Below are 13576 nucleotides of genomic sequence, written 5' to 3' on the forward strand. Positions count from 1 at the left end.
ACCCACATAGACAAATTAGTCTTTGTAATCTTTATGTTAAACAATTCAATCATAAGACAGAAGAAAATAATTCGGAATTTGAAAATGTTATCACCGAACAGAACACACACACACTTCTAATAACCCTGATAGTAGAACATCGTGTTCAATTATTCAGCAGCATCAACAAATCATTTGCCGTTAATTTGATGTTGTCCCTCACGCACACACACGCACACACACACACACACACACACACACACACACACTTTGTTCACAATATGAGGAGATTCTAGTATTGCATTATGATTCTCACAAAACCTCAGTCCATTACAACTGGCCATTACAATCTGCCTTTGTGATGCATGTAAATTGTGAGTCCACTGGAAACCTCTGTTCCAGTGTGCTGGATTAGTTTCCCTTTTTTTTTTTGGGCGGTGAAACCGCCCCTATAAGTGAGGTTTGGAAAAATGTACAATTATCCTGCGCTGTGAAACCGCCCCTATAAGTGAGGTTTGGAAATTTGTACAATTATCCTGCGCTGTGATTGGCCAATCACAGTCTATTCAGGACTGTGATTGGCCAGTGTCACATGACACATGTGCATAGCCCTATATAAGAAACCATAACATTTGTTTTTTTCAAGTTATGGTTTCGTCCATCATAAAGAGTGTTTCAATAAATGTATTTATTTTTTGTACATGATTGGTTGACTCCATTCAGTATTGTGATTAGCTAGCAAGACACCGCCCACTTCACACAGGGTGTGATTTTTTATTAGTTTTTGATGACCGGTGGAGTCAAAAACTAAAAGATCTCATTCAAGGCTTCATGGGGTGTGTAATTGATAGAAAATAAGTATTTTTTGGGTGAACTAATCCTTTAAGAAGATAATCAATAGTTGCAGCCCTAATGAGCATGTTCTTGTCAGGATAGATAGACACGGCTAATCCACACAATCACGCATTGTGAGATTGCAGATTGGCCATTTTGGATGCGGCACACCGTTGTATACACCAAGTATAAATCAGGCTTAACTCATTAGATTCACTACACTGTAGTGAATACAGTGTTATATGTAGACCCAACACCTGGAAGTGAGTTAGCAATGAGATTTCCAAATCCTTTTTTTTTTACCTTAAGGCTTAAGCCCAAGATAGTTTCACGTTTTGTCTAATTACCCGACTAAATTACCTGATCTCAACCATGAATTTTGGATCTGCTATACAGTATGCTTTGCTTGCTGAATCCAAAACCAAATGCATAAATTCCAGAAACTATGGCAGAAGCAACTTCTGGGTTGGCAGCAGGCGGCAAGCATCCAGTTTTTAAAATGAGGCCAATAAGGAAGAGACATTTCCCCTGCAGTTCTCCTTAATGGCCCAGCAGATGTCACCATTTCCCCTCCTGCTGGCTGCAGAAAAACTAACACTCCATTCAAGTGAATGAGGTTTTGGCCGGACTTTAGACTTGATTTTATTACCTTAGTAAACATTTTCATAAATACTTTGTTTTCAATCATTAGTTTAAAGTCTTTTTTTCAGTTTTTATGCTATGCGGTTAATAAATTATGGTACCATTAATTCTAAAATTAATGATAAAGTAGGGTATGCAATCTAGGGCTTCTACTGGTTCTACCGAGTGAAGATCCGCCCTCGGCCCTCGCTGCCCTTCCAGGCAATAGCATTTGTTTCCGCATTTGGTTGCTTTTCGGGACTGGAAGTTCCAAGATGGTGGATTTGAATTCGCCGAAAAAGTGGCTTCAAAACCAAGCCCCCAGAACCGAGAGGGAGCATTGGACATGCTGGCCGTTCATAGGTACTGCAGCTTATTACGGCTGGGGCCAGACACATGAACGAGCGAAAACGGTTTAGACCAATGGGCTTGACTCACGAGCTTGCGCATCACCTCCGTGAAGCAAAACACGTCACCTCCGGGACGCAAAACTCGTCACCCGTCACATTTCCCAACTAGGGATGGCCAAATGGAGACATTTTATTAACCAATTATTGTTAGGCCTTAATGATTAATTAATCTATAACCGTTAAGAAAGACATTGTGTAAAAAAAATAATATATATATATATATATATATATATATATATATATATATATATATATATATATATATATATATATATATATATATATATATATATATATATATATATATATATATATTATTATTTTTAATGGCCAAAATACATTTTATTTCAAAGGGCCAAGTCTACACAGTTTGTTTTGTGTCTCCAGCAGAGTTTCTAGTGTCTCTATCTCTCTCTGGAAGAGGTTGCACATGAACTCTGCAGCCGCACTGAGGCGCTCCAACACAAACAATACCAATACAAAGACGAGGAAGAAGAAGAATAAAAGTGGAAGTTACGTGTGGTTGCAGGTGTAGACTTGGCCAAAAAACAATTAAAAACATTTTTGGCCCTTAAAAAAAAAAAATATATATATATATATATATTTATTTTTTTTACGATAAATTTTAATCGTTAGTATTAATCGGTTGGCGATTTAACGGCGGTTAACGGTTAACGGTTATCGGTTGGCCATCCCTATTCCCAACCCAGAAGAACGGGTGAAAAGGGAGTATGCGCTGGGTGAGCAACTCCATACGTGGATGGGCGGGGATTTTCGGTGCCCTCTCAATTATTTTTTAACTCCATGTTCAAAACGGGTCTGCAGAAACCAACGGGGCTCCCTTCGTCCATATTCTTTTGCAGTCTATGGTTGGCACACTGGCACTACAAAAATATGTCACCCCTGCTAACTCCTCTGCTGATGCACGCAGCACCGTTTCAAACTTTGAAAGCCTGAAGCATGCAGCACAGAGCACCTGACGTTGTCAGGACAGTGAACATAACAGTATGTATAGTATACCTAATAAGTTTATGCAGCGGTGGTGCAGCCGCTCCGCTGTACACAGAGCACAGCACAGCGAGTGCATGCCTGGGTCAGCCAGACAGCCCAGAGTGGCTGCTGGTGAAGGCAGCGAGGCCAGCTAGCTGCATGTGGATTACCTCAGCCATTGAAAAGCAGAGTGTACAACGGAGGGCCTCTTTATTCCTTTTGTCTTTCACTCTCTCTCACACAGACACACACACACACACACACACACACCCCTCTTCTCCACCCCCCCCCCCCCCCCCAACCCTCCATCTTAAGATGTCTCCCAGGTCATGTTAATTGCACAAGGGGGGCTCTCTCCCTCAAACCCTCCACAGAGAGGAGAGGGGATGGGAGGGGCAGAAGAGGAGCAGGGGGAGAAGATGGGTGGACGGCTTGTGTGTGTGTGTGTGTGTGTGTGTGGGGGGGGGGGGGGGGCTGTAGCTCTTGGATCAGCTCATACCAATCCCCATCTGTAATCACGGTTGCTCTAATCTGCTCTCATGTCGGGTTTCTCTACCGTAAGTTTTCAACACTGATAGCCGTAAGCGTGCTGTGATCCGGGGAATCGGTTGAGCAGCTCACAGGGGACAAAGAGGGCTCACAGTCAGCCTTTACAAGCGCTCTCTGGTGCTACCTTCACAATCACATTATTGATACTGATAACTGTATAAATAATTGGAGGACTAAGTGAGTATACATTTTCTGTTCCCACTTCCCAGTAACACTATGTGATCAATAATCAGGAGGCAGTGATAACTAAGGCTGGGATAATCATTTCCATTATTGTATTGTAAATAGTAGTGCTGCATTAGCCTATATCACATACTGAAAAAGATCATACTAGCACAATGAAATTCTAGGAGACACAAAAGACAAAGTTTCAAGAAAACAAAAACTATAAATGAAGGATTTTTTTTAAGTATAAAAAAAAAATTGAACAAGAGAAGACTATTCTCCTACTCCGTGGGACTTTTTATACTTTTTAAAGCCAAGATGTGTTGAAAGCAGCAGGTCTAGTCAAAGCTTTAAAAAATGGAAAAGTTGAGCCCACTTGACTTAACCACTTATAACATTATGAATTTCCTCCCTGCCTCTGTGCTTGGTCCGCACTTTTCCCCCTCTACACCAAATCTCTTTGGCAAATATAGCCGATTTACAAGGCAAGCTCAATATGTAGATCGGCATGATATTGTTGGCAAACCTTTCCCCCAGAATATGGATGCTAAGCCTCAAGTGGTTAATGCAAAGTGTGTGAATCACACATGGCCAAAGGGCACGCTCCCTTCTCCTCACCATGACAATGTTCAATAAGCTTTTGCCATAACGACTGCGAGCGGGGGCCAGGTGAATGGGCTGCTACGAGGCTGGGAGGCCGAAGGCACTGCGAGATGGAACAATACTTCTACTGAATATGAGGACGACGTCAATGAAAACGAGCTACTTATTTCTGAACAATGCATTATATAGAGCAAATATTCCACAATCACCATGTCTCAAAAGTAGTTTTATGTCTTCATTTATTGAATTCCCACTTGTGAATATTGAACATGTTTCAAAACTAATATGATAAAACATTTACTGTAAATTTGTTTTGGATGATTTATTGCCCAGCCCTAAATACACCCACCCTCCTCTTCCTTACCAACCTCACCCACAGTCCCACACGCCCCCGCCCATCACACTGCAAGTACCACCCAGAAAAAAGCCTCTCCTCTGCGTTGCTAGGCAACTGAAAATAAGCATAAGTGGAGCCTTCTTCAGAGAGGGAGAAGAGTGAGGGAGAGGAGAGATACAGCAGAAGGAGATGGCAGGCCATATCTGAGTTCTGACTGTGTGGGAGGAGGTGTGACTGAGAGAGATGCAGATAGAGGTACACATATTCAGGTACATAATACACACACACTTACGCTGTGTTAATGATGATGGATGAAGCCAGGGCGATCGAGGTACAAGCCTGTATACAATAGCCATCATTGTCTCGGGTCATAACATAACAGTAAATGTGCTCTCTGGTAATGTGTTCCAAGCCACCATTAGCTGTGTGTTACCCGGCCAACACCTCTCAATGTAGAACACCAATTAAAGACGGACACAATGAAAGATGATGGTTCATTTGCATACAGAATACCAAGAATGCATGAGACAGCAGCGTGGCTGTGAATGGATCTTGGCCAGCCTGCCATGTACCGACAACCATGGGGCATAGTGGGGCTTTGATAACCAGACAGTGCTGATTCCCTCTCCCAGACTCCCACCGCCAACAACAAAGGAAGAGCGGTGAGGCTTGGACTCGCTACAGGGGGCTACCATTCAAACACACTGGTACCCCGTTTGCTAACTGGGTCAGGAGCAGCCTAGCCCCATCACTGCTGACACCTAATGGTTGAGGGGGAGAACTGCATTGGTTATCGCTCACAGCGGAACCGAGTGCAGAGGCTGCAGAATTGGAAAGTACAAAATGAAAAAGAAAGCAAGATCCAGGCCCTCAGAAAAAAATGGGGGGAATAGATAAAAAAAAGTCTAGGTAAAAAGCCTTTATTCAGCTATGGCTAGTACAAAGTTAAATGCACACTGAAGGTTTTACAGGGCATGCTTAAAATGTAATGTTAACCGTGCAAGACAGCTATCCATGGCTTTGGGCCATGGATTTAGGTACCAGAATCTCTAGAAAGATCCAGGTCGGTGATCATGCCAACGCCGTCACTAAGTAGAACTGACCCCAACACGGCTGTAGTTCTCCCTGGCTTGCAGGAGCTGTGTGGACCTCGCTGAGAGTCCAGCCAACCAACCATGATCACAGTTGATTATGGTGGACAGGTGGACAAACCTTTTAATCAATATGCTATAATGCTACAGTTGCTTGCTAATCAGTTCCGAAATGGCAACTTTCACCACATTGCCAATTGATTATAAGAGAAACCTACCAGCTGGCCGCAAAAAACTTGCTAGCCCTTGACTGATGGCACCTGCCCACCCTGACTTTGAATACTCTAGCTTTCATTTGAGAACTTTCCTTTCCTTTCTTCCATTCACAGACTGCCTGTCTCTATGCACAGACCCCATTCCTTTGGCTAGTCAGAGCTGGCCTAGCCTGCATTTAGCCTGTGGGAATGCCAGGCCTTATGCTTCATTTTATGCTTTCAAAAAAAGCCTCAAACAAGTCGCGGTGCGACGCATTGTGAGCTCATAGATTTGCTATTTTTGATGTGCGACACCGGCACGCAACTAAGTATAAATCAAGCTTCAGGATAGTGTTCCCTACAGATGGCTTTGAAATCAGACAGAATATCTGCTGGGTGTGATGTGTGTATGTGGAGCGCAGCATGGACACAGATCCATGCAGAGAGAGCAGGGCAGACTGCACAATTACTGTGCATAAAAAGACAAATGTTTCCAGAATTAACTGCAGTATAACCTAAACCTATACCAATGAAGGTCTGTATCTATCTATCTGACAGAAAAATAAAATATTTTCTTCCCAAATAGAGATGAGTGAGTGATAGTAATTGATCATCCTGATCACAATAGCTAGATAAATAACAGTTTGAGACTCTTTAGGAGAGGCCATGAAGATGCTACAAAACTGAAAATATGCAATATATATGCAAATTGAATATGGCAAAAGTTCTCATTTAAACCTTTAGGCAAAAGAGCTGTGATCCACACTTCAACCAGCCAGCCCAGTATACATTTAATGACACTGTGATGACAAGTGAGGAAAAGTTTTTATTTGAACTTTATTTAACCAGTTATTATTATTAATATTATTATTATTATTAAGAATATGGCCTGGCAGTTCTTCAGCAACTCCTTAAAGCCAGGCTTCCTCCGTTACATGCTGTTGCATAGTGTTATACAATTTGCATGGATTCAAATATTCACAAGCATTCAAATTGTGAGGGACTATTAAGTGCCTTTAAATACACACTAGTGGCTATGTCATTCATCAAACTGTCGCTGTATGGAAAGCAGGGCGATCTAGAAAGGCAACAGCACACGCAAAGGACCCTCTAGACAAGATTGACATCGAGAAGATGTTTAATTAAATGCTCTCCGGGAATCAAAGCATGCTCAATCTAGGAACACCTGGCTGGATAAACAAGTTAGGGCACATACAATAGAATTACAGCATCCTGATTGAAGTTGAAATAAAGGGTTTCTTCAGGTCTGTGTCGTTTTGTCCACCCATCTCTACACTCTTCTGTTCTCTTACTACTGTACAATCTAGGTGGGAAGTCCCTACAACATAGCATTGTTCAGTGCCCTCTCTGTCCTAATATGGTCAGGATTGATTGTGCATACAACACATATAATACTTTTCTTTTCTCTCTGGAATGGCATGTTGGGCATTGAGACAACCAGCTGTTATGGGGTTTTGAGCTGCATCCCCTGGATTACATGCTAGGGGTGAACCAAGGGTGATCCCATGAGCAAGGATCTGCAGGAAGATCTAGGACTGATGATACCGACGTTCTTCTCAGTAAGAACAGCTGAGTGAAAGCAGAAATTTTTTCGAGGCTAGAGCTGCGGCTCGGGCAGGCTGCCCCGTCAAAAGGTACAGCAAACATTTCAGCCAGAGATCATGTTACAGAAGCAGCAACACACAGTCTAAATAAAGACCAGTCAGATCTAGCTATGTGGTGTGTGTCATAGTGAGGCAGACGTTACAGCTGTGAGTTAAGCTTATCGTACCATTTGACACTGTCAAACGGCATCATTTGTATCTTTGCATTAAGAAAACTAACTCCGATCTTCAGAGATTGTATTTTTAGTGTATTCTCCTTATAATATATGAAGTCCTGCTGAGTCTGTCTGAACGTGGACAATACATGACTTATCAGCTTCAGGTCAGAATCGCAGCCGTTCTCCAAAAGCTATTAGACAACTCATATGCCGGGTTCCACAATATCAGCACTCCACCGTCGGTCACTGGGGGCATCTGGCAGCTCTGACAGTGCCACAAAACGCATCATAAATCCCCCTTTATGCTTTGGCCTTTTGAGACTTATGGTCGCGCCACAAAATACGAGGCGGATTCCAGCAGCTGTGATTCATCATTTTTGGGTGCCGTGCCACAGTGGACCTCCATTTCACTATAAGCTCTCTGAGCAGAGTCAGCTGGGAATGGAGAAAGAGGTTCACCAAAGTGGCTCTTCATTGACGAGTGCCTTGTCATGTGAAACTTTGAAATACAAAAGATGTCTCTGCATCCAGGGTGGTAGGGCTGGGCGATATGGACAAAATCTAATATCATATTTTCATAGTGATCCGACGTGTTTTGAACTTGGCTGGCTATTTTTGAAAATGTTTGATAATTTACAAAATAAGGCTTAAGTGATTAAAACCAGGAAAAGACAACTTATCATGATATTAAGATACAAAAATGGCAGATGATATCTAGTCTCTTATCAAAATGATATCGATATATTGCCCAGCCCTACAGGGTGGCAAGTTGCTCACAGCCAAAATGCTAATATCTTTACATCAATTGAGTGAAATCTGAGATCAACTAGCCAACATAGCTTCTTGACTAAAATGTTTCCATGTGTGTATGTGAGTCAGAGTTGCCTCAGACCAGGCCTGGGTCTGAGTTCTCTACAATGGCTATCATTTAGTCACAGTGAGGAGGGAAGTACAGGAAGAGAAAGTGTTAATTAACTGGCTGCTGGTGATGTTGCAAAAGCGTTGTCAGAATTCAAGTATCTCTTGTCAAGCTGTCATGTCAAAACAGTGAAGCTGGATGTCCCCGTTCCTAGCTTGTCTCTTGGCATCCATCTAACCTCTGCTTGAAGATGTGAGGGGAACCCTGCGGTGCATAGATTCGTTTTGTCAGAATAGGGAATGGGGAACTCATCGTCAAACTAAAGAATGGCTGACTTGGGTGCTGATGGGAAAGAGGAACTTGGATATTTTTTTTTCTGGAAGGTTGTGAAAAACAGATTGCTAATCGTTAATTTAATTTAAAAACACATATGGGGTAATTTACACATCTACAGGCATTTGTGTTCACCCCTGGCAGTTTTAAGTTGCTTTTGTCAGTATTTGTGATATTAATTTGATCAGACACACAGCCCCCCTCCTATACAGCATAAGCTCATTCAACTACAACACATACTGTTAGACTCATTGAAAACACACTTCCCTGCTACTGGTGGTGATTGCTATTGTCCTTCTAATGAGACCATCATCTTATGATGTCTCGTTTCATTACAATATGTTGTAATATTTACAGTAAACTGTCCTCAAAGTCCATAGATGAAATACATGAAGTCCATGGGGTCTGGGGTCCCCACAAAAGTCAGTATACCGGTATGTGAAAATGACCCCAGAAATGTTTACGTGAAATTCCCCTTTTCATTGCAGGTTAGTGCATGGCCACAGTGTACAGCCATTTCAGAATTTCCTTCAAAATCAAACAATCATGTTGGTGCCAAATTAGGTTTCAGAGACGAACAACACCCTGCATGTTTGTCAAATCTGATAAGAGGACTTATGTGACCATTGCTTGCTTCCACGACGTGGAGGCATAGAAATGAAAATAGAGGCCAAAGACGCTTATCTCAAAAGGGCCAAAAAGTCCCAGAGCAAATCAAATTTGCAATAATTGACAGATTATACAACACACTTAAACCCCTCTCTTTGCAGGAGGTGATGGATGGATGAGGATGTGCATTCATGCCACTAAACACCCAAAGCCAGAGCAGTTGGATGACACTGTGACGCGCGCACATGCACACACACACACACACACACACACACACTTAAGACTAAATGTCCCCCTCAACTAGTCTCTGTGTATCTGGAGGATCCTTGGCGCTCTCCTTCACCAGCCAGCTGGCTTCTCAAAGCACACAGTCTTCCATCTGCTAGACAGAGTCCACTATCACAGGAACCCTCTTCATCTACTGCTGTGATAGAGCCAGGAACCAGACTTTTTTGTCATCACATAATGGAGGGGGGATATAATCATATCGATTACCCAATAGAGATAACACTTTGATAATAATAAAAAAAAAGTCATAACAGTGGTAGTCTTTGAATTAGTCCAGTTTCATTATGCAAAACATTTTGGATACTCATGAGAACTATAACTATACACATTTAAACCATAACAATACAAGGGACAGAAAAAGGGGTATTAAAGTTAATCTGTCTGGACCTTAATAAAAAAGCAAAGAGGTCACAGACAGATGTGATCTGGCTGCAATTACTTCACTGTCTTATAAAACAGTCTCCCAAACTTTTTAGCACAAGATCCAAAAGAGAAATCAGACGTTTGCCCGGGATCCAAACAAGTGAAAATAGCAGATCTGCAAGGCCTACAGATCTACTATTTTCGCTATTTCTTAAACATTTGTTTTCTAATTTAGGGAATGTCTTTGATTATTTTTTATTTTATTCATGAAATTATTTTTGAATATTTTTTTTACATTTGTTTTCAACTCATGATTTTTTTTATTTTCTTTTGGAAATCTTTAGAAAATCTTTTAAAATAATTGACAAAATTTAGGAAACAAAAAAATAATATTTCACCCACGAAAATGGGTCCCGACCCACTGTTTTGGAAACAGTGTTATAAAAGATAAAACTGGACAAATGTCAGTCAGCCTATGGGTTTTGGATCCGTGGTGTATGCATGTAACCTAAGCCACGCACGCGCCCACGCATGATTTCCATTTAAATTGGGCTAATGCTTAGTTAGCTGCCGAGGACTCGCAAGGAATACCAACACACTCGCCCCAAAACACAGTCCCCCCCGGGGCAAATCCGGCGGTATTCACCAGGTATTCCTAAACGTAACCACCTCAGTAAACTATGCCTTAACCTAACCTTATTGTTCCTAAACGTACCCTCAGTAGTAAAACGGTGCCTGAACCTAACCTTATTCCTAAACTTAACCTCAGTAAAACTATGCCTAACCCTAAACTTAATGCCTAACTTCTAACCTTATTCCTCGCTAAAACAAATACAAGAATACAAGAACCGCTGGTCCGCGTAAAGAAGTGGGGGCGAGCGTGTTTTGGGGCGAGTCTTCCGGTTACCCTCGCTAGCTAAACCGCTAGCTGTGAGGAGCTATAACAAGCTTACAGCGCAAAATGTCAAAACTTTTAAAAGTGTGGCCACGGCTGACTGCCGACGTCCAACGGGCCGCTGACACGCCGCTGTTTTCGTTGACTTACCTTTTAGTTTGTGTGTTTATGAGAGCCAGTTAATTCCTCGTTGGTTTGTAGCTAGCATTTCTTCCAGCAGCCTGTCCAACATGAGACTGTAGACGTGTCTGTCTGTCTGCTGCAGACTGACGCTGGCTAGTTAGCACGGTGGCTAAAAGCTAGCACTGACCTGTCAGCCTGTACATGATGATGAGCAGCCATGGGAACATGATGCTGTCCTGTCTGATGTGATGTCCACTCAACCTCTGGTCTCTCTAGTGCAGTGGTTCTCAAACTTTCTCATGTCAAGGACCCCTAAATGAATGTGTATTTGGCCGCGGACCCCCATCTGAACAGATTTTGTGCCAAGGACCCCGGGCCATACAAGATTTGTGGTGTTAAGAATGTCAAAAGATTTTCAAAGAATGTCATGATTTATTTTTTAAACAGATGATGTATATAGGGCCCTGGGGGGACCCCGGACCCCAATTTAAGCACACCTGCTTTAGACAAACAAACCACTATAACTCTTGAGTGTACGAATGGAACCAAATGGACCTGTAAGGGTTCACTTGGTTCCATTTGTACACTCTCAAGAGTCACATCATGGTTCCTAACTATCCATCTTTTATCTGGGGACCCCCTGGAACCCCCTCAAGGACCCCTGGGGGTCCCCGGACCCCACTTCGAGAACCACCGCTCTAGTGAAGTATTCAAGGGACTCACAAAGTGCTAATTTACATATAGAGGCTATACACACACATTTTGTTTCATTGATGAAATACAATGTATAGAAAATAGAATTCATCAAATGTTATGCCCAATTTGAAAATAGCCAATCAACAAGCTCATGCTGCATTGTAAGCTTGTACAACATATACATCTTTATTTTATACAATTAGGTATTATACAAAATATATATAGTTATTAGAGTTCAAAGTCAAGGTCACATCATACCTAGTTTTAAATGTACTTTTCTTAAAAATAAAAAAATATGAGCGAGTCAGCAAATAGAAAATTTGTCATTTAATGCAACAATTGTGACTGAGTTACAATTATCTCATGGAAATAAACCACCAAAGTGACAGACAGGATGTTTAATACAGGTATATATTACAATGTGCCTTGTTATATAATACAGTCAGGTTTTTTTTTTCTTTAATAAAAATAAGCACTGGGAAAGAGTGATACTTTTACATTTTATTGTAAATTGGATATTATGCACATTACTTAGCAATTAATGACTTGTTAATTAAGCTTGTTAAGTTGTCACAGAAGATGTCAAGTCAACAGGCAATTTTTAGCCAGGAGAGTTGCAAGCTTAAATTTGCGTTTCAGGGTGAATTGTGTGGGAAAGTACCAATATGAGAGGAACAAGAAGGTGACTGCTTGTGCAAAAGAGAACAGCCAATGAACACAAATAACTTTAATTATTTGAACTGTATGAGACAGTAACCGTGTTGTAAGGGAGACTTTCATTTTAACCAAAATGCTTCAAGTCCTTTGTAGTCCCCTAATAGTATTCATTTCGCCATTGGTGCGAATGTGATGTTTTTTTTTGTTTGTTTTTTCAGCAGGTCAAACAAAAGGTGTGGTCTCACAGACACAATAAATATTGCACATGTGATACAGTATAAGGGTGTTTTGCATACGCGTGTCCGCCCCCTCTCCTATGTTTTGTTATATTTCCTCACATTTTTCTAATACAATTATCGTCATTTTTCTATTCAATGTACAGACAATTTAACAGTGTATGTATAAAAACATAACTAAAAGTAGACATTTGAAGTGTAACAAGACATCCTGTTGTGAGACCAAACCTTTTTTTTGCCCCGTTTTACTAATTTGTACAAAGACGATACAACTATCCAGTCATGCAATGTGGTTGGGACGGGGGGAGGGGGGTCGTGGAGGTCTCCTCTCCGTTTTTAAGCGTTCTGCATCTCCTTGCCGATCTTGTAGCTCAGGATCTTGTTCCAGTCGATCTTGGTGCGCGTCACAGGAAGCTGGCGGCGTAAGGCTTTGAAGGTAGTGTCCGACATGGTCTGGTAATTCTCATTGATGGCAGTCTGAAGGAAGGAGGAAGATGAGGGGAGACAAGACAGGTGAGAATAAGTAGGGTTGAAGGACAGATGAATGGAAAGTGGGTAAGGGATGTCAGAAACGTAGACAGAGAAAAGGGCAGATTGAGAAGTCGGGGGAAAAAAAGGAGGAATCAGATAAGCACCACAACCATTGCAGACTTTTCTAAAGCATGATTACTGAACTCCTGTTAGACATTAGTTCCATACCCAAGTGGAGTTTAGAACAAACAAACAAAACCAAACAAAACTATGTGGTCAGAAGTTGAAAGGCATGGTCTGGTATCCCGAGAGACAGTTGGCTTTTACAATGTACGACGTAGCCTATTTTCACCTCAAGGTAATCATAAAAAGGCCTTAATCAAAATGTTTTCCCTCGTAATTCTGACTTTATGTCACAATTCTTCTCACAATTGTGACTTTATATTTATATCCTACAATGACGAATTCTTGCAATTGACTATTTTACACT

The 13576-nt window shown here is 41.5% G+C and overlaps 2 protein-coding genes across 6 annotated transcripts in view; both read right to left on the reverse strand.

The window, feature by feature from the left end:
* LOC308091747 (suppressor of tumorigenicity 7 protein homolog) overlaps positions 1-11176 on the reverse strand; it is a 54856-nt gene extending 43680 nt beyond the window's left edge. For 4 of the 5 annotated variants that reach the window (XM_080437461.1, XM_080437460.1, XM_080437459.1 and 1 more), the window contains exon 1: positions 11054-11176. The gene's annotated coding sequence lies outside the window, so the exon portion shown is untranslated. The remainder of the gene's footprint in view (positions 1-11053) is intronic. The other variant, XM_080437462.1, reaches the window with a different exon arrangement.
* Positions 11177-12034: 858 nt separating this feature from the next.
* The window catches only part of LOC308091291 (F-actin-capping protein subunit alpha-2), a 33289-nt gene continuing 31747 nt past the window's right edge, over positions 12035-13576 (reverse strand). Inside the window, exon 10 of the mRNA XM_080436778.1 lies at positions 12035-13092. Coding sequence (XP_080292904.1) covers positions 12952-13092 — 141 coding nt within the window. The 3' untranslated portion in view covers positions 12035-12951. The remainder of the gene's footprint in view (positions 13093-13576) is intronic.

This window comes from Gymnoscopelus braueri (genome assembly GCF_963280865.1).
Source record: "Gymnoscopelus braueri genome assembly, chromosome: 9".
Lineage (NCBI taxonomy): Eukaryota > Metazoa > Chordata > Actinopteri > Myctophiformes > Myctophidae > Gymnoscopelus > Gymnoscopelus braueri.